The sequence below is a fragment of the Moschus berezovskii genome, chromosome 21, assembly GCF_049115385.1.
Source record: "Moschus berezovskii isolate FMDL1 chromosome 21, NW_MosBer_1.0, whole genome shotgun sequence".
Lineage (NCBI taxonomy): Eukaryota > Metazoa > Chordata > Mammalia > Artiodactyla > Moschidae > Moschus > Moschus berezovskii.
In genome coordinates, this window is record NC_142480.1 from 13236921 (window position 1) to 13259726 (window position 22806).

Below are 22806 nucleotides of genomic sequence, written 5' to 3' on the forward strand. Positions count from 1 at the left end.
GTGTCAACGGAGGAAAAAAGGAAATACATATGATAAATTGGATACTGAACATTAAAAATAACTTTAGAAAGTGATGTAGTACATCCTTATGAATCCTTTGTGTATTCTCCACTTGAAATTGTCACTCAGTATCAAGTTTGAGTAGGAGACACAGAATCCAGTAACAATTTCACAAAAGAAGCACACACACTTGCGGTTTTCTTCAACAATGAAGAGAGATGCAAAACTCTCCACATTTCTACTATTTTGAAATCACATTTTAACTTCAAGAACTAAAATGAAATGGACGTGAGTAATGAAGGAAAAAGCACCAAAAAACTAGAGCTGTGTGGGTGTGTGTGGGGGGTGGGGGAGGTGGGCATAGAGATGGATGGGAGAAAGGAACAAAGATACCCTCGCTTTCAGCAGTCCTCCATTTTTAATTTGACAATCTGGGGTATTTTCTCATAAACACAATTAAGGTGGTTAGCGTGAGAGAAAAAGCACAAGAAGGAGAAAAACCTTCCCTTGATCCTCTCCCAGGCAGCAGATCTGAAGGTTCCTTCTCAAGTTCCATGTATCGTCACATATCCACCCACTCTGTAGATGCCACGTGGCTGGATAAACAAGGCATTGGGGTAGTGGGGAGCAACCACCACCCAAACAAACAAGCAAACAATCAACCTCTCAATCACTAACCACTATTTACACCCTTTGACTTAAGTGGTAATGAGTTCATCAATATTTAAAGGACAATAACCTTATTTTATCTAAACCTCTAGAACCTTAAAACCAAAGAAAAGTACAGGATGTGACATTTATCCTTTCTGTCCACCCGCCCCCCACCGCCCCACCTTTACTGGCCATCACGCAGGATGGAAGCAGTCCTCTCTTAGCAGGCTACTATCCATGCTGTTCTTACAGCAGATAAAGTGAACATATTCCCCCTGCTGCTGCTGCTGCGAAGTCGCTAAGCAAAGTGAATATAACTAAGGAACCAGAGTAGTACAGCAGTGCAGGAAAAAAAAGTAGTTGAAATTTACAGCTTAAAATCTCAGACTGCAGAATTCATCTAGTTCAACATACTTATTTTAGTATTGAGTTAGTGGATTCTATAAGGATTCAGATTCATTTAATATCAAATGAATGAATTCTATGAAGGCTAGGTTCCAATCCACCTCTGTCTCTGACCATCTACCTAACTTAAGCAAATCCCTTCCCTTCCACAGGCCCATTCATTAAACATTGAAATAAGTGTGTCGAACTAGATGAATTCTACAGTTCCGCTCAGCCTTAATATTCTAAGATTTTAAGTTACAAATTCCAACTACCTTTTTTCCCTATTAATAAAGTAAGAGGGCTTTTTTTGCAGAGATTGATAAGCTGATTCTAAAATCCATATGAAAATGCTAGGGAATCAGAATAGCCTAAATAATCTTGAAAGAGAAAAAAGTTGGAGGATGTACACTTGCTGACTTAAAAACATGATACAGTTACAGTATTCAAAACAACGTGGTACTGGCATACAGACAGATGTGGATAGATGTACAGATCAGTGAAACAGAACTGAGACTCTAAGAAGAAAGTCATACATTCACGGGCAACTGATCTCCAACAAAGGTGGCAAGAAAATTTAATGAGGAAATAGTCTTTCAACAAATGATGCCAGCGCTACTGGATATTCAAGTGCAAAAGAATGAAATTGGACCCTTACCTCACATCATATATAAAAGTTAACTCAAAATGAATCAAAGACTTAAATATAAGAACTATATTTAACCACAAAACTCTTAGGAAAGAAACAGGCATAAATTTTTGTGACAATGGATGAAGCAATGGGTTTCTAAGATACGACACCAATAGTACAAGGAACTAAAAAATAAAAGATAAATTAGACCTCATCAAAATTTAAAGGTTTTGTGTTTCAAAGGACACCATCAAGAGAGGGGAAAAAAATGTCTACAAATGGGAAAAGATATTTGCAAGTCACATATGTTAAGGATTTAGTATCCAGAGTATATTAAAAAAAATAAACTCTTTAACTCAACAAAAAAAAAGATAAATAACCCAATTTAAAAACAGGCAAAGGATCTGAACAGATACTTACCTGAAGGAGATGTACAAACAGCCAATAAGTACAAGAAAGAAGTTCAAAATCATCAGTCATTAGAGAAATGGAAATCAAAACCACAATGAGATACCTCTTCATACACACTAAAATGGCTAAAGTAAGATGATGGTTCATCAGTGCTGTCAAGGTCATGGAGAAACTGGAATCCTCATACACTGCTGGGAGGAATGGAAAATGGTGCAGCCACTTCGGAAAACGGTCTGGCAATTTTTCAAAAGGTTACACAGAGTTACCACATGATCCAGCCATTCTACTTTTAAGTATATGCCTCTAGATTGAAAACATATGCCCATATGAGAACTTGTACACAAATATTCATTCAGAGCAGCATTATTCATTATAGCCAAAAAGTGGAAACAAACCAAATGCCTCTCAACAGATGAATGGACTAAAACAAAATGTGGTGCATCCACATGGAGTATTACTCAGCCACAAAAAGAATACTGATACATGCTACACCACCGATGAATCCTAAAAGTTATGCCAAGTGAAGAGTCAGACACAAAAAGCCACATACTGTATGATTCCATTTTTTGAACTATCAAGAAGAGGTAAATTCATAAAGACAGAAAACAGATTAATGGTTGCCCAGAGTTGAGAAGTGAGAATAGGGAGTGACTGCTAATGAATATGATGTTTCTTTTTGGAGGGGATGAAGTGTTCTGGAATTAGACAGTGGTAATGGTTGCACAACTTTGTAAATATACTTAAAAAAAACCCAATGAATATAACTTTAAAAGAGTGAGTTTTAAAGGTACGTGAATTGTATAAAAAAAAAATTTTTTAAAGGCAAAGGCCCTCCTTAGAAAACTGATTTCCTCATTTCTGTTTCAGGCCACCTACTGGTTCATGAAAATTTGCTTCTGAAAAATGATAATCTGAAAGTTCCTCTGAGTTCATGATTTATCTGAGTCCTTCTTAAAATTTACATTTTTCTTAAGCAACTGAGACTAAACAAATATCTTCATTTTAGAAATTTTAGTAATACTGTCATCTAGAAACAGATGAAAACATTGCTCCTGCATTGACATCAGTTAGCACAGCTATCTTCACGTAGTACTTTAAAATTTAATTCCCGTTCATAGGACAATAAAAAGGCAAAGCAAGAAATGATTTTTCAATATCAGTACTGCAATGTAATATGTATAACCTGATGCTTGAAGCCATCAAACAAGTACAGACTTTCTTTTCCCTGGAATAGAAACAGAATTCTAGACTTACTCTATTCAGCAGTAAGAGCTGAAGTGATTTTTTTTCAAAGCTCTACAAAAAAAAATACCCTCTATCTTCATCACCTGTAACATTGTTTTGTACATCTGGTTTTCAGTACCAGAGGCTGTAAACCTTGCATTAGCAGTCTAACTCACAGTAAGAGCTCTGTAAGCACTTGAAATAGAATGAAATATTAATTCCTGTCTGATATCACTGGGTTGTACTATGCATAGTTCCATATAAGTTAAATAAGACGACGGATTCTTCTAAAAATGCTGAAGTGTAGAGAGAGGAGGGATTAAATAATTAAGAAGTAAACATCAAGGTCTGTCATGATTAAGCTACATTCTAAAAAAAGCACCAACAGATTACAACAGGGTGACATGATTTTCATTTTTAAGTTCAATGCAAATTGCATGTATTGTTTTTACAAAACACAAGTGGTTTACACTGTTTCAAGGCTGCTGGCCCCAAGAAAGACATGAACATAGAAAGGATGGTCTTGTCCAACTTCAGTATTATTTCTGTTGCAATGCGTATAAAATTCAACCACTGTTTGGGCAACCTTAGGAGAAAGCAAGCCCAAGAGATGAACACATTTACACCTCTTAATTATACTGTTACCTTATAAAAATGTAAGGTTCAACATTTGTTCCTCTGAAAGCAAAGCACTGAACAGTCTCCAATACAGTAACCAAGCTGTGAGTTAAGATGTGTTTAAACGTATGCAAGACCTGTACGACTAGGAGTGTTTTTCAATTACATATATCCAAATGACAGTGTTATAATTCAAACTGAACAACAATAACAGGAACAAAATCTTGATAAAACTGGGGGAAATAAAAACTGACTTCTGAACCAAATGTATCCCATCTCATGGAAGAGTGAATCTCTGGGAAACAAGCCACGGAGAAGACAGGCTCCACGTGAAGAAAACTGCATACAGGAATCCAAGAGTTACAGCACATACTCTCGGTTTTTCTGTTTCTTAAATACATAGGCCTCACAAAACTGTTTTATCAGTTTGTTTGTTTTTATAGCACATCTTTTTAAAAGAAATTTCTACTTTTCATTCCAGAAAATATAAGAAACAGTTTGCAAGAATTCATGCAAACATGCTTCTCTAAGGCCATGAACGGGTTTGCTAAGTTGCATTGTTTAATTCAAGTAAAAGCCCTTCTGAAATAAGGGGTCTGTAAAGGAAGCCAGTTACCTTCAACTCCAAGGCCTGTGCGCTTGTAAGGATCTCTGACACTCTGAAAGCCAAAAGGCAGCATGCTCATTTGAGCATTAGCAATACGGGTTCTATTTACACTTTTAAAAATCAAATGCATGTTAAGTTTTTCTGGCAGATTCTTTTTATATGTTACAAAACAAAAAAGCAAAAGCTTAGAATAAGAATCCTTTTTCTTAGAAAGGTCAAACAGATACTTTTTGACATCATATCCTTTACACAATGGCATACTGTTCATATAAAAGGTCTCTTATCCTATAAAAATCTTGACAAAGGCAGCCTTCTAATCCAATGCGTCCAGTTTCCGTCTAGAAACCAAGTGGAAAAAAAAAAGTTCTTTAGTACATCTTCTATCCATTAATATGCAGACATGATAACCAAAACATATTATCTAGGTTACTTTATGATTGATTAGGAAGTGATTGTTCTGATTCACAGAATATGAACATAATATTCCAGTCATGAATTTTACATAGACACATAAATGTCAGAGGATTCAAATAATAAAAATCTACAATAAAATTATATATCACATCTTTGACAGTCCCTTTTAAAAGCCTTCAAGGTGATCATTATCAATTTAATTTATTGATCTCCAGTTTGTAAAATTAACTCAATCAAGAATTACAGAATTCAAAATAACAAAATACCAGAAGTATTCATTCACTCAGTCCCTCCTTACTAAAGACACACTTACTCTACGGACGGCCACTTGATTGTTGCAAACGAGCACACCTCCCACGAATTCAGCTTGGATCCCCTCCCGTAAAAGAACTTGTTTGAAGTCTGACAGTCTTGGTTCATTCATAAAAACTGACTGATGTCCAGGAACCTGAGGTTTAAGGTTAAAAAGGGGGAAAGAAGAATTTCAAACAGAACACCAGACACAGAGTTGTACTGAATAAAGGGAAGTAACACATGATCTCAAAGATAGTTTCTATTATCCCCTGAATCCCTTTGACAGATCATTTCAAGTCTGTAAATCACATTCCCAGTTGTTATTCTGAGTCTTACCTCCTTATTTAACATTACAAAGCCCTTCACATTTTCTGAATGTTTCACAATCAAGTTTATTAGTCATGCCTCATAATAACAGAAAGACATTTGATAATGTTATGCTCTTCCCTCACCCACTTGCCGAAGGGGGTCAACGAGAGTGCCAGTAGGCAGAACTGAACCGAAATTTCATTTTCCAGATCCCTGTCCTTTGTATATAGTTCACAGAATAATTGTCCCTGATCCCTCTTCCCCTGTCCGTCCCCCTCACTGTGAATGCGGTGGACACTGTGGGTTTTAGAATCAGAAAGGTAAGTGGTTCAACGTAATGCCGCTACTTTGAAGCTGTTTTGGAGAGTGCCAGCTTTGGCTCAGAGAGAAAAGTTCCTAATTCCTTCCTGCAATTTCAAGAGTTGTGCCAGAAGGGGATCTGTTGAAAGAGGCCATCTCTTCATCCCTTATTGCATAGAAGGGCTAAAGACATCACCTGACAGTTGTGTAAGACTCTCATGATGTGCTTTTAATATTATTGTACGTTAAACTGTCTTACAGCTCTGCCAGTTAACTAGGTATCTCTTGAGAACACGTAAACAAAATACCGAACTAAAACTATATCTCTACTAAATAAAACATTTCTAACTATATCAAAAACAAAAGTGGTTCAACTGAGTAGGCAACATAGAAAAATGGAATTATAAATCTCCTAACTATAACAGAAGTAGATAGGTGACCCTCCCAATCATCAAACTTAACATTTAAAAATCTATTCTGGAAAAAGCAAGTCATGGAACAATTACGCGTCTTAGAAGGAGATTTGCTAAAGGGTTCCCTACTATTGTTACGCTCTAGCCATAGAGGACCGGAGAAGGCAATGGCAAGCTACTCCAGTACTCTTGCCTAGAAAATCCCATGGACGGAGGAGCCTGGTAGGCTGCAGTCCGTGGGGTCGCTACGAGTCAGACATGACTGAGCGACTTCACTTTCCCTTTTCACTTTCACACACTGGAGAAGGAAATGGCAACCCACTCCAGTGTTCTTGCCTGGAGAATCCCAGGGACGGGGGAGCCTGATGGGCTGCCGTCTATGGGGTCACACAGAGTCGGACACGACTGAAGTGCCTTAGCAGCAGCAGCAGCCATAGAGGACACACATGCACAAGCACAGGGACAATATCTTTAGTAATTTTTTTAAAATTTCAAAATGAGTCTACATATGACACATTTTAATGGTTAAAAACAGAGAAGGAAAATTCAAAGGGTAAATTATGGGAGCAAGGAGACGCAGCTCATGCCTTTACCTCATGAGGCGGTAAGGGTTCCAGAGTAGGGATGATCTCGCTTTCTTCACCGGTTTCTTTCTCATCGTCTCCGAACAGACTTTTCATGGCTTTCTGCTGCGCTATGACACTAGACTCTGAAGGCGCATCCACCTGCATTTCAGAGTCTTCTCCATCATCCTTTAGTTCTCCTTCTTCTAAAATAACTCCTGTGTCCACTTTGGAAACTCTCATGTCTAGGACACCGTCTATCCAAGCTAGTTCAGCATCTTTTGCCTTACAAAACTGAAGGGAGCTGACAAGTGAATCTTTTAATCTCACCTAGATATGATGCAAAGGGGAAAAAGAGAAATAAAGCCCACAGAGTATAACCTGACAATTAAATATGACCTATTATTATAATTTTCTAACTTTAGTACTGTGTATTAAAGTTTTAAAATCTTACACTCAGATGATCTTCACTGTAACTGGTAATGCCCCAATGACCCGTAAGATCATTAGGGCCCCTGTCTCCTTTCCTAAGTAAAGGTTCTTAACTTCAACTGCACACTGGGACCACATGGCAAATTTTCTTTTCTACTGATGTCAGGGTCCCACCTCCAGTGATTCTAATGTAACTGGTGAGACTAAGACGAACACATAGAAGCCCCTTGACTCCCCCAGAGCTCTCCTGATGTGGAGCTGGAAACCACCAATAATCTCACCTCCTAGGACTTGCTGCTTGAAGGCCCGCACGCTTACCTGGTAGATATGAGTCTCACTAGTGGCATCGACTGTCTCGTGCAGCTTTGGCATGTACACTTTAATATCTTTCCCACCGAATGCACGACAGCACTCTGCAAGATCCTGACTGGCTTCTGGTGGTCCATGGACAATGATTAACTGGCGAGGTTTCATCTGATTGATGATTTTTTTAATGGAATCCCCATCAGAGCGTCCTTCGTAGTCTATGTAAGTAACCCTGGCTCTGTAATTAGATGATCATTCAAGTTTCCTTTTCTGGTAAGTTCATTCTAAAATTAGGTTTTTAATAGCTTTTATCATCAGGAAAGAAATGTACCAACATGTAGCATGAGGATTTGAGGACTATACCTGAGTTATATTGTTAACATGTATTATTAAGCTCTTAGCTATACTCAAGAATGTAAAACTAAATGATACTACTAGACAAATAAGCCACTTTGCTCTCTGATAACTTAAAAAATATATATATTCCAAAATGATCATTTGCTGCTGTTAACTGCACTAAACAGAAAGGGGAAAAAAGGTTCACAATTGGTATTTTTAAGACATAGTGGTGTTTTTAAGATATTAGTGCCCTAGAGGTAATTGAGTCAGGGTGTTTATTTTACTAAACAAGCTCTTATAAAAATTAAATTTGTGAATTACACAAGTTCACCTGCTACTCAACTTACTAAAAACACCAGAAAGAATGTTTCTTCATATAAACATACAATGTGAAGTTTAACCCCCTCCTCACCACCAATTCACTTTGGCATTCCGATATCATTAATAAAGAGAAAAACTCCCATATATCACAAGAAGAAAAAAAATTAACTAATCACAAACTTGCTAGTGAATATTCAGAAATATACCCTCTGAAACAATGTCAATTATGTAATTCAAGTATTTGAAATTTTACTTTGTAATCTATTTGCAAAATGCAACAAAAGTACTTACTTTATTTCAATAGATTCTGTTGCAGAAATACACTTAGTAGGAACATCAGATAAATCCTGATCCATGGGTTCATCTCCATTTGTCAGGCCAGACTCTAATTTGCTTTTTTCTTCTTCAGTAGCTTGAAGTTCTGGCACTAAGAAATCCTCTGGTCTAAATAATAAGCCTCTAATTAGAAGCAGTAACAAGCAAGCTAATATTATTTAATATAAACAACTAATTAGTAGATGGCATAATTTTTAGACTCCTCACATATCTCAAGATTCAATATACATTTGGTCCAAAGTCAATGCAACTTCACAATCTCAGTAATCAAACGACAGCATATATTAGCTTCTCCATGACCATAGAGTACACTTTAAAACACACCATGTGAGGAGTGAAAAGGCCCTATCGAGACAGGTCATTCAAAGACCTTAGTGGCTGCTACAAGGACAACTGCAACCTGGCCCTTCCTTTGTTCCAGTAACTCATTTTCTCAGTTTCTGTGGTTTCTCTTGTCAGTTTCCCAAAGTCTTACAAATCTCAGATCTCCTTTAGTTTCCCTAAGACGCCCGCCTACCCGTTCTTCCTTCCCTGCCTGATGAAAGCAGAGGACTCTCCATTTTTGCTTATTACAGAGAAGACCAAGATACAAATCATTAGCTCCCTCAAAAGCCTGCACTTTTATTTCAACAAACTACTAGCACATTTATTTTTGAGTATCAGAGAGAGTTCTATGCTAAAATTAAAAGAGAAACTTTTTTTTTTGAGACATTCTCTCTAATCTCAGTATTTATCAGGCCCTAGCCCCAAATCCCCTCACACTCCTCCTGACGATCCAGGCCTCTACCACCAGCACCTGGACTGCTGCAGGAGCCCAGTACCTTTGACTGTAATCCACGGAGCACACTGCCAACTGTAATCCACGTAACGACGGCAAGCAGCAACCACTTAACATGCATTTACTGTGAGTCAGGTGCTATGCTGAGTGCCTCAAAAGCACAAGCTGTTTTATTCTTACCTCCATTTTTAAGGTAAGAAAATTGAAGCTAAAAACCCGCTGTCCATATGCTAAACAGACTGGCGCTAATTAAGTGAAGCAGTAAGCAAACTCTCCAGCACTGTTTAGATTGTTAGCTTTTTTCCCTACTACTTTAGAGGGCCGAATAAACAGTAGAATTTTCCTAATTAAACCCAAGGATGACCTAAGACCATATGCTCAAGATACCATTAAAGGAGAACAAAGAAGGTACAAGAGAGGGAGCTAACTGTGTTGGGGTGGCGGGGGAGAAGAGGGAAGCTTTCCAGGAGTGTGGGAGGCCAGACTCCGCAGCCTGAAAGCTTGGGGTGGGAAGGTGGAACAAGGCTGAAGGAAAGAAAGTGCAAACGCATGACACGAAAAAGCTGAGCAGCCATGAAGACCAAGATGGGCGGGGTTGAGGGGCGGCCAGAGGGAGGCCAGGAGGAGGGGATGCACGAATACATGTAGCAGACTCGCTCCATTATACTGCAGAAACTAACCAAACGTTGTAAAGCGATTATACTCCAATTAAGAAAAAAAGAAAAGGCTGAGCAGGAGGAAACTGAGAGGAGGCTGGTGCCACCAGAATGGAGAACACACACTAATGTAACAAATAGAGAGAAATATAACAGGAGAGTAAGGAGAGACCAAACTGTGAAAGGCACAAAGTGTGAGAGTCACTGTGCTAAGGCACCTGACATTTACTGACCTTTATTCAGGACAACAGTGTTTTCAAGTCTGTGATTCGACATGTGATTTCAGTTGTTTCTCTAATGGTGTAGACAGATTTTCCATGGTTCCACTCATGATATCTCCTATTCCTCTTAGAACTAAAACAGGTGTGCAATACTTGAACCATAACCCATTTCCCCAACTTCACATAACTCTAGCTGTCAAAAGTTCTTCCTATCATACATCTTTTTCCAATGCATGTCCCTTGTGCACGTGCTAAATCACTTTAGTCGTGTCCAGCTCTTTGCAACCCTATGGATCACAGCCTGCCACGCTCCTCTGTCCATAGGATTCTCCAGGCAAGAATACGGCAGTGAGTTGCCATGCCCTCCTCCAGGGGATCTTTCCACCCAGAGATTGAACCCACGTCTCTTAGGTCTCCTGCATTGGTGTTCTTTGCCACTAGCGCCACCTGGGAAGCCCTGCATGTCCCTTACCTCTTTTTAAGTGGGGAGAGGGGAAAGAGTAGTGATCCTCTTTTAAAAACATTTCACATACCTAAGTAATAAAATTATCAGTTCTCCTTAATATTAACTTTCTAGATGTTCCTCAACCTATTTTTACACTTTAAAGTTTTCTGTATCTTTCAAGGTGAGATACTCAGAAACTACATACATGATAACCAGAAGGACCAAATTCATTGAGCTCAAATGACAACACAGTTACTACCTCCAATCTAGAAGCAAGAAAAGCTTGTTTTGCTCACGTACTTGATAATTTCTCCATATTCATCCCATTTAATTCTCTCTTCTGGGGCAGGAAACATAGGATAAGACTTTTTAGCCTGTTTGAAGAAACTCCCTTTACGACTGCCTTCACCTTTCATCATCAGGTCATGCTTGGTCTTATGCGCTGATGGCTGCTCAATGTCTTCCTCAGCGTCACTCTCATCACTGGAATCTATGTCCGCCCTAAGGGAGTTTGTGAAAAGGTACAGATCAGCAAGTCCTTTAACAGTCAACATTAATTCAATGATAATGATGGTATTATTGAACTGCTATTTTGTGAAATATAGTGTAAACTGCCAATTAATAACAGGCCAATTAATAAATACATGCTAACATCAGCACTGAAAAGAATTTAGAATTCTAGCACCACTGGAAAGATGTACCGAACGTAATAAAGTCAAAAGAAAATTTAAATTTTTTCAATTAAACATTTTTGTGTAGAAACAAGTTCTCAAATTATACAAACTTCTAATCTACCTAAAAACAACTTACTCTTTTGACTGCTCGAGCTTTTTAGCAGCTTCTTTCTTTAGTTTCTCTTTTTCCAAGTATTCTTCAAGTTCTTTCCCTTCAAGTTTCACACGTTTCCTCAACTACAGAAAAATAGCAGATGAAAGGAAATATTAATACTAGGAGGTTAAGGCAGTGGGGTGTGAGAAATACATTACATCCCTAAATTGATTCATCATCTTTAAACTAAATTTTCCTCTGAAATATTCAAGTTTCTATTACGTGCAATCACAGGTCCTATTTAGATTAGTACTAAAATTGAGCTATCACATTTCCAGGATGGGTTTAATTTAAATCAAACGGGTTAAAAATCACCAATCAGGCAAAGAAAATACAGAAAAGTGTTTTTATAACTTGGTGTAGGTGAGAGCTACAAATGACACAAAACTGAAAAGAAAAGGTGAATAAATATGGTAATGAGGGGAAAAAACTCTTGATATTCTAATCTCATGAAACGAAAAGAAACTGAGAAAATTATATGCAGCACTATTTGACTATCAGAAGCTACTTTTTCCTAAGAGCTCTTCCAAATATTAAGAAAAAGATGGTCAACACATCAAAACAGGACAAAATGATATACAAGCACTTTATAAAATAAGAAAAAAGACTAATAGCCATGAAAACATATCCAATTTTACTAATAATTTTTGTTGTTGTTGTTTAGTCGCTAAGTCATGTCCGACTCTTTGCAACCCATGGACTGTGGCCCACGAGGATCCTCTGGCCATGGGATTTTCCAGGCAAGAATACTGCAGTGGGTTTCCATTTCCTTCTCCAGGAGATTTTCCTGACCCAGGGATCGGACCTGCATCTCCTGCATTGGCAGGTGGATTCTCTACCACTTGACCCAAGTAATATTTGAAAAATGCAAATTTTTAATATAAAACCATCTTTTAATTTGTGAAATTGGCTATAGTAATTACTAATAGGGAAAGGTTAATTTCATTTACTATGGGAAAATTAGCATGACTATGTTAGAAAGCAATTTGTCAACATCTACAACTAAAAATGTACCTAACCTTTTAACACAGCACTTCTACTTCTAGGAAGATATCTACTGAAATGATCACACACACGTGAGGGGAAAAAAAGTGCATGACGGCAACGTTTACAAGAGTGAAAAACCAGACCCAACTTTAAAATTCATCAGCATGGAATGATCTAATCAGCAGTTTTCAAATTTTCTGATCTCTTTTTATTTTTCTCTTTAGCCACAGACATTATTATTTGAATATTTGGAACAATCATTCTTTTACATGGGCTTCCCTGGGGGCTCAGAGGGTAAAGAATCCGCCTGCAATGTGGGAGACCTGGGTTCGATCCCTGGGTTGAGAAGATCTCTTGGAGGAGGGGGGCATGGCAACCCACTCCAGTATTCTTGCCTGGAGAATCCCCATGAACAGAGGAGCCTGCTGGGCTACAGTCCATGGGGCTGCAAAGAGTCAGACACAACTGAGCGACCAAGCACAGCACAGCACACTCTATACATATATTTTAATTTCCTGCAAAACTCCATAGTTTTATATTGCTTTGCCATATCACTCTCTGTTTTATGCCACATTTTCATCAAGAAGTATTTCCCCAAATTACAATCTACCTGATTGTGTGTTGCTGTTGCTGCTAAGTTGTGTCTGACTCTCTGCAACCCCCTAGACTGTAGCCCATCAAGCTCCTCTGACTGTGAGATTTCCCAGGCAAGAATACTGGAGTGGGTTGCCACTTCCTTCTCCAATCATCTCTTTTTAAACTCCTAAAAATTACTGAGAACCCTGAAGAACTTTTGTTTTTTGTAGGTTACATTTATTCATACTTACCATATCAGAAATTAAAACTGAGAGATTTTTAAAAATTTATCTGTTCACTAAAAATAAAATCACTCACACCATGTTAACATCATTTTTCACAAAAGATTATAGTTTCCAAAGCAAGAAAAAAAATAGTAAAAAGTGTGGCATTATTTTACGTTTTTGCAAGTCTCTTTAATATCTAGCTCAATAGAAGACAGTTGGATTCTCACATTCTGCTTCGTGCCATATATCGTTTTGGTTAAAGTATATTTAGAAAATCCAGCCTCACACAGATGAATAGCTGGAAAAATTTTTAAATAGCCTTTTCATGAATATTCTTCTTTGATATTACATTAAAACTCAAAAAGTGGTAGTTTCTTAAAGGCTAGTTGTAATGTAGAATCTTTAATCATACCCATAACTTCTGTACTCTGTTACATTAAAATTTACTGATTGATCTTACATTTTGACTGGATTTTTTACTTGTATATTACTTTGCAACTTCATGCCTTAGATATTTGGAAAATATTAGTTAATTTAGTTACATAGATTAGTTCATTAAGTCACACAGTTAAGTTCATTAACTTATGAGTATTAGTTCATAAATTACACATTACACAAATGTGACAATATTTCTAAAAATCAACATTTGCAAATAACACCACCATCTCACCAGAAAAGTCAAGTTGTCAATCTGACAGTGACAGGCTAAGTTTTCCAAAATGCTAATTTTCACTTGAAAGTTTCAGTTTTATCACATTGAGGCAAGAAATGCTGTCCATTGTTTTCCTCAGAGTCACAAGCTCAGTTATTCTTTTTGGGAAAATATTTGCCAAATACACAAGTCTGAATAACCATGTCATTTCAAGTAAAACTGGTGTTCCAGGAAATAAAGTAGCTAGTTTAACTCAACAACTCAAACAATTACCCAAGTGATTTCTTCAAGACAAACATCATATTGCGTTGGCCGAAAAAAGTCATTTGGGTTTTCTGTAAGATGTTAGGGAGAAACTCAAATAAACTTCTTGACCAACCTAGTATGCAACACAAGTGCTTCTGTATACTTCCCGTCTTGACACCAAGATTATTTTTAAAAGTTCTTTTTAAAAGGATTTAATAAAGTTATAACTTTATTAGAGTTTAATAAAAGTTTATAAGTTTAATAAAAGTAAATAACTTTTATTGCTTCATCAAGGATATTCTTAACTGTAACTTCATTTGAACGACAAGTGTATGGTGATGAAAAATGCAGTGATTAACCTAGCTTGGTGCCAAAGACTTGATTTATGCTAAGGCACCAGCACTTTACCAACCACTGCTTTCACTTGTCAATATCGTAGGCACAGTAAAAGACAAATAACATCTTAATATCACCATGAAAAACAATTGGTGGATTCCATAAAAGGGTCTCAGGTATCCCCCAGGGGTCCTTGCACCATGCTTTTGGGATCCACTGGATTAAATAAAGTATGTATACATAATGTATTATTAAAGAATCACTAGAAATAATTCAATCACTTATTCAAGAACATTTTAAAGTTTATTATACCAAGTATTGAATAAGGTAAATCTGTAGCAACCTTTATTATTCAAAAATATATGGATAATTTGGTCCCATTTCTTAAAAAAAATCATATAGATATTTATATGTGAATAGAAAAAAAAAAATCTAGAACATGAATGCTTCAAAAATATCAAGTCTTGACAACAAATGCAATGTGTCATCCTGGATGGGATTCCAAACAAAAAGGAAACGCCATTGTTGGAGTAATCACCAAGAGTCAAGTGGGGTCAATGGACGAAACAGTATTAATATCAACAGTATGATAAGAGTGCTTATTTCCTTATTTCAAGTGATGTATCATAAATACACAGTCTTACAAGAGCGAGTCCTCATTTCTAGGTATTGCATACTGTTGTGTCTGGAGGTAATGATGGAATTTCTGCAGCTTCCTTTCAAAAAAGTACTTCACACTGTGTCTACATGTGTATGAAGAAGTCATAAGGCAAAGCCAATAAAATGCTGACAACTGGGAAATCTGGGTATACTATTTTTTACAATTTTTATGTTAACGTTTAAATTATTTTACAATAAAAAGTTAGAAAAAATTAAAACAAAATCAAGTGATTCTACTATGTAGGATGAAAGAGTGATTTACATGTTACCTCTAGCATCTCACATTTACCTAGCATATACTTGAATATAAGTTCAATTTAGAAAAGTATCATTATTTTCCTGTAGTACACACTTGGCAATTTACACAGTTGTCTGTTATAACCACAAATAAACTTGACAAAACATTTACCCCATGATTTAGCTTATGCCTATTGCTATAATAAATTTTACTTTCCATCTTATCTCACATAAGATAGCTAAAATTAATGGCTGAATTCAAAAGCAGATTTCTAGGATAATCAACCCTAAGATTTTTTCTTTCTAGTACTTCACTGCATTGTCTCCAAGTTATTCCTTTTTCTTAACCAAATCTACTTCAATTCGTTAATCCTTATTCATTTACTGTTTTTGCTTTTTAAATGCATAAGATCTGACTTTAGAGAAGGATAAATGTAGATGAAAAGAAACCATACATAGTAAACTCTTACCTAACATGATCAGAAGTCTGGTTTATTACATAGTCACTCATCTCGTGTGTTTCATGAATTTAACCTACACATTTATTGAGGACCTTCATGTACTGCTGTTGCTGCTGCTGCTGCGTCACTTCAGTCGTGTCCGACTCTGTGTGACCCCATAGACAGAAGCCCACTCCAGTGTTCTTGCCTGAAGAATCCCAGGGACGGGGGACCCTGGTGGGCTTCTGTCTATGGAGTCCATGTACTAGTGGATATAAAAAAACAAGATCCCTTTCTTATGAAAAAATATCCGATAGTAATGACGGCTAGGGAAAATAAGGTGATGGGTTGGCAACTGAGTAGTAGACTGGTAGTCAGAGAAGGCCTACCTGAGGAGGTGACCGTTCAGCTGAGACTTGAGTAAAGGAGTAAACGAGTGCAAAGCTGTGAAGGAGCATGAGAGGAAGGAGGAGCCCCTGATGCAGAGAAGCAGTGTGGCGCATAAAGACAGCGGGATGAGACATGGTCAGAAAAGTGGACGGAGATCAGGTCAGCAGGACCTTGAAACCCTGGGAAAGGAGCCTGGGTTTGTTTCAAAGAGAAGGAAGTCACCAGACGGTTCAAGCAAGGGAGTGACATGAAAGGATAAATTTTTAAAAGATGCCTTTGGGGGGTGTTCAATGGTTACAGAGCTTGGGTTTAACAAGTTGAGAAGTTTTAGAGGTCTGTTGCACACCAGTATTCACACAGTTAACTGTGTGGACTCTTAAAAATGGTTCAGATGGTAAATTTCATGTTATGTGGTCTTAAAACAATAAAACGAGAGAGAGACAGAGACAGAGAGAAAGGAAAAGACATGTCCTTGGGTGCTACGAGAACAAAGCATTCAGTTCAGTTCAGTTCAGTCGCTCAGTCGTGTCCGACTCTCCGCGACCCCATGAATCACAGCACGCCAGGCCTCCCTGTCCATCACCAACTCCCGGAGTTCACTCAAACTCAGGTCCACAGAGTCGGTGATGCCATCCAGCCATCTCATTCTCTGTCGTCCCCTTCTCCTCCCGCCCCCAACCTTTCCCAGCATCAGAGTCTTTTCCAGTGAGTCAACTGTTCGCAGGAGGTGGCCAAAGTATTGGAGTTTCAGCTTTAGCATCAGTCCTTCCAATGAACACCCAGGACTGATCTCCTTTAGAATGGACTGGTTGGATCTCCTTGCAGTCCAAGGGACTCTCAAGAGTCTTCCCCAGCACCACAGTTCAAAAGCATCAATTCTTCGGCATCAGCTTTCTTCACAGTCCAACTCTCACATCCATACGTGACCACGGGAAAAACCATAGCCTTGACTAGACGGACCTTTGTTGGCAAAGTAACGTCTCTGCTCTTTAATATACTATCTAGGTTGGTCATAACTTTCCTTCCAAGGACCAAGCGTCTTTTAATTTCATGGCTGCAATCAGCATCCACAGTGATTTTGGAGCCCAAAAAAATAAAGTCTGACCCTGTTTCCACTGTTTCCCCATCTATTTCCCATGAAGTGATGGGACCAGATGCCATGATCTTCGTTTTCTGAATGTTGAGCTTCAAGCCAAATTTTTCACTCTCCTCTTTCACTTTCATCAAGAGGCTTTTGAGTTCCTCTTGACTTTCTGCCATAAGGGTGGTGTCATCTGCATATCTGAGGTTATTGATATTTCTTCCGGCAATCTTGATTCCAGCTGTGCTTCTTCCAGCCCAGCGTTCCTCATGATGTACTCTGCATATAAGTTAAATAAGCAGGATGACAATATACAGCCTTGACGTACTCCTTTTCCTATTTGGAACCAGTCTGTTGTTCCATGTCCAGTTCTAACTGTAGCTTCCTGACCTGCATACAGGTTTCTCAAGAGGCAGGTCAGGTGGTCTGGGATTCCCATCTCTTTCAGAATGTTCCACAGTTTATTGTGATCCACACAGTCAAAGGCTTTGGCACAGTCAATGAAGCAGAAATAGATGTTTTTCTGGAACTCTCTTACTTTCTCCATGATCCAGCGGATGTTGGCAATTTGATCTCTGGTGCCTCTGCCTTTTCTAAAAGCTGCTTGAACAGAGCATTAAGCGAGAATAAAAGTAAAAACAGGGAAATCAATTAAGAAACTACTGCACAGCCCAGGCAAGACCTTTACCATGGGCTAGGATGATGGGAGTGGAGCTGGAGAAAAGCAGACAGATTTAGGATATATCTGGAAGTCAAGACAATAGGAATTGCTCCTGGATTTGCTAAAGCTGAAACTGCAATACTTTGGCCACCTCATGAAACGAGTTGACTCACTGGAAAAGACTCTGATGCTGGGAAAGGTTGGGGGCGGGAGGAGAAGGGGACGACAGAGAATGAGATGGCTGGATGGCATCACCAACTCTGTGGACATGAGTTTGAATGAACTCCGGGGGTTGGTGATGGACAGGGAGGCCTGCGTGCTGTGATTCATGGGGTCGCGGAGAGTCGGACACGACTGAACGACTGAACTGAACTGAACTGAACTGAATGAAAGAAAATTCCCAGGTGGCACCAGAGGTAAAGAAACCGGCTACCAATGCAGGAGACTCAAGAAACACAGGTTCCACCCTTGGGTCAAGAAGATCCATTGGAGGAGGAAATGACAACCCACTCCAGTATTCTTGCCTGGAAAATTTCATAAACAGAGGAGCCTGGCAGGCTACAGTCTAAGGGGTCTCAAAGAGTCAGACACAACTAAGCGACTAACACACACACATAAACACAGTGACTAACACACAAACAAAGAGAGAAAATTAAGGAAATGAAAATAAATTTTAATAGTCTGAGCACTGGAAGTCTGAAAAGTGGTTACCCTTGGAAAGATAGGGAGGATGAGGAGGGGGCCATCTGGGAGAATTGGTAACAGTTTACTTCTGATCTGAGTATAAAATAGACAGGTGTGTTCAATCTGTGAAAATTTATCATGCTGTTTGCTTATAATATACAAACTTTATATTATATGTATGTATTATATGTCAATGAATGTTTTAAAATTATCTATACTTAGAGCTTGAGTAGGTATGTGGAAAGTGCTGCTATTCCATGAGATGAGGAAGACTCAGAAAAGAACAAGTTTGGGAATGGGGGACAAGGAACAGTAAAAATTACTTTGGATGTGACAAAGGAAAGAGGTGATAGATAATGGAGAGAAAAAGGATAATCACAGAAGAAATATCCCTAACAAGGTGAGAGGGCAAAGACCCTAGACATTTTACCAAAATATTAAAAACCTAAAACATTTTCAGCTCACAATATCATTTTCTTTTTCAAACTTAAATCACTTTTCATAGTCTTTTATTAATTCCTCAAATAGCATACTAGTCTTCATTGTATTTCCAGTAATTAATATTTTCATATTTAGTATTTCATATCTGATGAAACTGTTTCAAGTTTTGAACTTTGTATTTTAACTTTATATTTCGAAGCTATTAAGTAGCCCAAAAGACAGTATGCATTTTACTTTGATATGTCTGCTCTAAATCTTCCCTCAACAATCCTGTTTTTATAGTGAACGTATATCAGATTTTAGTTACTATTTATGCTTTTCTTAAGCAGAGTTAAGGACACAACTGAAGCAACTTAGCACATGGACTAAGCAGAGTTAAAGATGAAGATACCCTTACCAGTTAGCTTTTCACAAACTAAACATGCCTTAAAATCACTGCCATGAAGACAAAATAAAAAGTAGTTATCTAAAAGTGTGCACAAGAATGGCAGCTATTAACTATTCAGTATCAATTCGCTTCAGTCAAGTCCAACTCTTTACGGCCCCATGGACTGTAGCCCACCAGGGTCCTCTGTCCATGGAATTTTCCAGGCAAGAATACTGGAGTGGGTTGTCATTTCCTTCTCCAGGAATCAAATCAGCGTCTCTTGCATCTCCTGCATTGGTAAGTGGATTCTTTACCACTAGAGTTACCTGGGAAGCCTTACAAATGATACCAGTTTTGAAAAATTGGCAGATCTGATGTGCTGGTTACTAAACAAAATGATCTCTTGGCTTCTGGGTCATTTGGCTAAATGTTGCTCCCGTAACAGGAGATAAGGCCTCAATGTGGATGCAGGACAGATTAGGCTATTTAGTGATGAGAAGGTAAGAGAATTCCTCCCTGACTGCTTCTACTTCTCAGTTAAGTTTGAAACAAGGTCATGTGCTACAGGGGAGGGCTGAGATGGGCTGTAAGATATTTGTGGAGAAAGACAGTACCGTCTTCCTGGAGAATGGGAGAAGCACTAGTCCAGAGAATGTGGAGTGCTGGTGTTGGGTGCCTGTCTGAGATGTGAGGTCAATACTGTGAAGGAAAACCTGTCCACACAGTGTATTTAGCTCCAGTAATATCACACTGCTTGTGCATAGGCATGAACTAAGCAAATGGTTTAACTAGAGTCTGCTGCTGTTGCTGCTGCTAGGTCGCTTCAGTTGTGTCCGACTCTGTGCGACCCCAGAGACAGCAGCCCACCAGGCTCCCCCATCCCTGGGATTCTCCAGGCAAGAACACTGGAGAGGGTTGCCATTTCCTTCTCCAATGCATGAAAGTGAAAAGTGAAAGTGAAGTCGCTCAGTCATGTCTGACTCTTAGCGACCCCATGGACTGTAGCCCACCAGGCTCCCCCGTCCCTGGGATTCTCCAGGCAAGAACACTGGAGTGGGTTACCATTTCCTTCTCCAATGCATGAAAGTGAAAAGTGAAAGTGAAATCGCTCAGTCATGTCTGACTCTTAGCGACCCCATGGACTGTAGCCCACCAGGCTCCTCCGTCCATGGGATTTTCCAGGCAAGAGTACTGGAGTGGGCTGCCAGTGCCTTCTCTGAGAGTCCGCTAGGCAAGTACAATAGAAAGAAGGGTAAAAGAGTTAAATATCTTCTAACAATATCTGTCTGAACATCTTGTAACAATCTATAATAGAAAAGAATCTGACATATGTAAAACTGAATCACTTTGAATCATTGTAAATCACACTATACTTCAAATAAATAAATATAAAGAAAGATGTCTACAAAATAATGCTGGACCATTGACCACAAGATACAGCAATGATGATTAAGTAGAAGTGATGAGGTTCATGAATTCAAAGTCCCAGGGAGACCAAAGCATTGTTGGCATGGGAGTACCAGAGAAAGTCAGCTATGAGACCAGAGTGGTCTGCTTGAAGGAGAGATCTGAAAATCATAACAAGGTTAAAGGTATGACCATGGGAGTGGACAGCACGATCATGGGAAGGGATGGCTGACATGGAATGGAAGAAAAAATTTAAGAAATAAAATGTCGGGGCTTCCCAGGTGGTTCAGTGGTAAAGAATCCGTCTGCCAATGTAGGAGACAGAGGAGATGGGGGTTCGATCTCTGGGTCAGCAGATCCCCTGAGGAGGAAATGGTAATCCACTCTAGTATTCTTACCTGGGAAATCCCATGAACAGAGGAGCTTGGAGGGCTACAGTCCATAGGGTCAGAAAGAAAGAAATAATAAACTGTTATCAATTTTAAAGAGAAAAGAAACAAAGTGTCAAGGAACTGAGAGGGCCAAGGAACTGGATAAATCATATATATGGATGCTAAAGTCATCACAAGTGCAGTCCTGAGTATGAGTGGACAGGAAAGCTGTGAACCAGGGTCTAAAGTCACCAGTGAATGACAGAGAATGACCAAGAGAAAAGTGTCTGAAACAAGAAGAGGTCAGCTTATTTTCAAGTCTGACAGCACGCACTACAGAGGGAAGAGAAATAGCTTGAAAGCTACAATGCAGAACAAGGACATCTATGCCACTCAAATACACGAAGCATGAAAGAGAAGGCTGCTGGAAAAAAGAAATCTTAGGAAACAGCCAGATTTCAATTATGGGAAGAATGTGAAAGGAATTTTTCAGAGTGAGTGAGAATACAGTATATATGCACACTCTCTGGGTATGGTTCCAGAGGGTACCACGGAAGGGTTCAATACTGAGAACTTCCAATTAAGGAGCTCTGAAATGTGAACTGTTAAAGCCCCTCTACTGTCAGCCTGATAAAAATCCCCAACAACTTCAAGTTTTATTTTTGGTCACTAACTGTTATAAACATCATGCATAATGTATCCCACAAACAATTTCAAGGTAAGGTTCACACACAAGCACTTACCTCTATTTCTGTAACTTTTTCAGAAGGATTATCAATTAGGAAACGTGCTAAAGTCCCAGGTGTAGTTCTGTAAGTCAGAATGATCGAGTTTTTAGGGTCCTGGCACCACTGAATAAAGAGATCCCTTGAAAATCCACATTCCAGGTCAGGTTGGCTGGCAAGTACAACTTTAGGGCTAGGTACTCGAGCCAAGTCAGAAAGACCATGACACAGAGAGAGATGACGAAACTGAAATGGATTATTTCTTTTGTCTTCAAAACACCTCATCAACTTATCACTCATCCATTCCACCTGATAATGGGGGGAAAAGACAGCAATAATTAGAAAATACTCCATTATAACTTGAATGTATTCTACAATAGTTTAGGAGTTCAAGTTTCATCTTCAGTCTTTTTTCCTACCAATGGTTGCTTAAATTTGTACCATGCTGACAAGTAGCTTACTGTCTATTTCTATTCCCCAACAAATCTTCTCAGCCAAATGTTCATCCCTAAAAATCTATAATTTTACATCACGTTTCAGTTATGTCACCTTAAATCTTATTTGGAAGGTAGTATATAAGTTCTAAATGAATACCTTACCCCAGACATTGCTATTTCAAGAAAAAGAGCTTATTCAAAAGGAAGAAAAAAATGAATTCTAACATTTATATCCTATGAGGTGGGTTCTATTTCTGTCCCTATTTTACAGATTGTGATACTAATCATTAGAGAAGCAACCTACCCAATCTGTAAAAGGGGAACAAAAACAGAACCTACTTCATAGGATATTTAAGGATTAAGTGAAATAATACATGTAAAGAATACATAACAGTAAGTG

At 38.5% G+C, this 22806-nt stretch overlaps 1 protein-coding gene across 2 annotated transcripts in view; it reads right to left on the reverse strand.

Moving 5' to 3' along the window:
• Positions 1-2766: 2766 nt before the first annotated feature.
• Positions 2767-22806, reverse strand: part of CPSF2 (cleavage and polyadenylation specific factor 2) — a 35302-nt gene continuing 15262 nt past the window's right edge. For both annotated transcript variants that reach the window (XM_055418402.2, XM_088829451.1), the window contains exons 9-16: positions 21988-22278; positions 11464-11564; positions 10954-11154; positions 8509-8661; positions 7570-7795; positions 6850-7149; positions 5254-5388; positions 2767-4864 (exon numbers count right to left, since the gene is read on the reverse strand). In XM_055418402.2, the coding sequence (XP_055274377.1) occupies positions 4772-4864; positions 5254-5388; positions 6850-7149; positions 7570-7795; positions 8509-8661; positions 10954-11154; positions 11464-11564; positions 21988-22278 (1500 nt within the window). In that variant the 3' untranslated portion in view covers positions 2767-4771. The remainder of the gene's footprint in view (positions 4865-5253; positions 5389-6849; positions 7150-7569; positions 7796-8508; positions 8662-10953; positions 11155-11463; positions 11565-21987; positions 22279-22806) is intronic.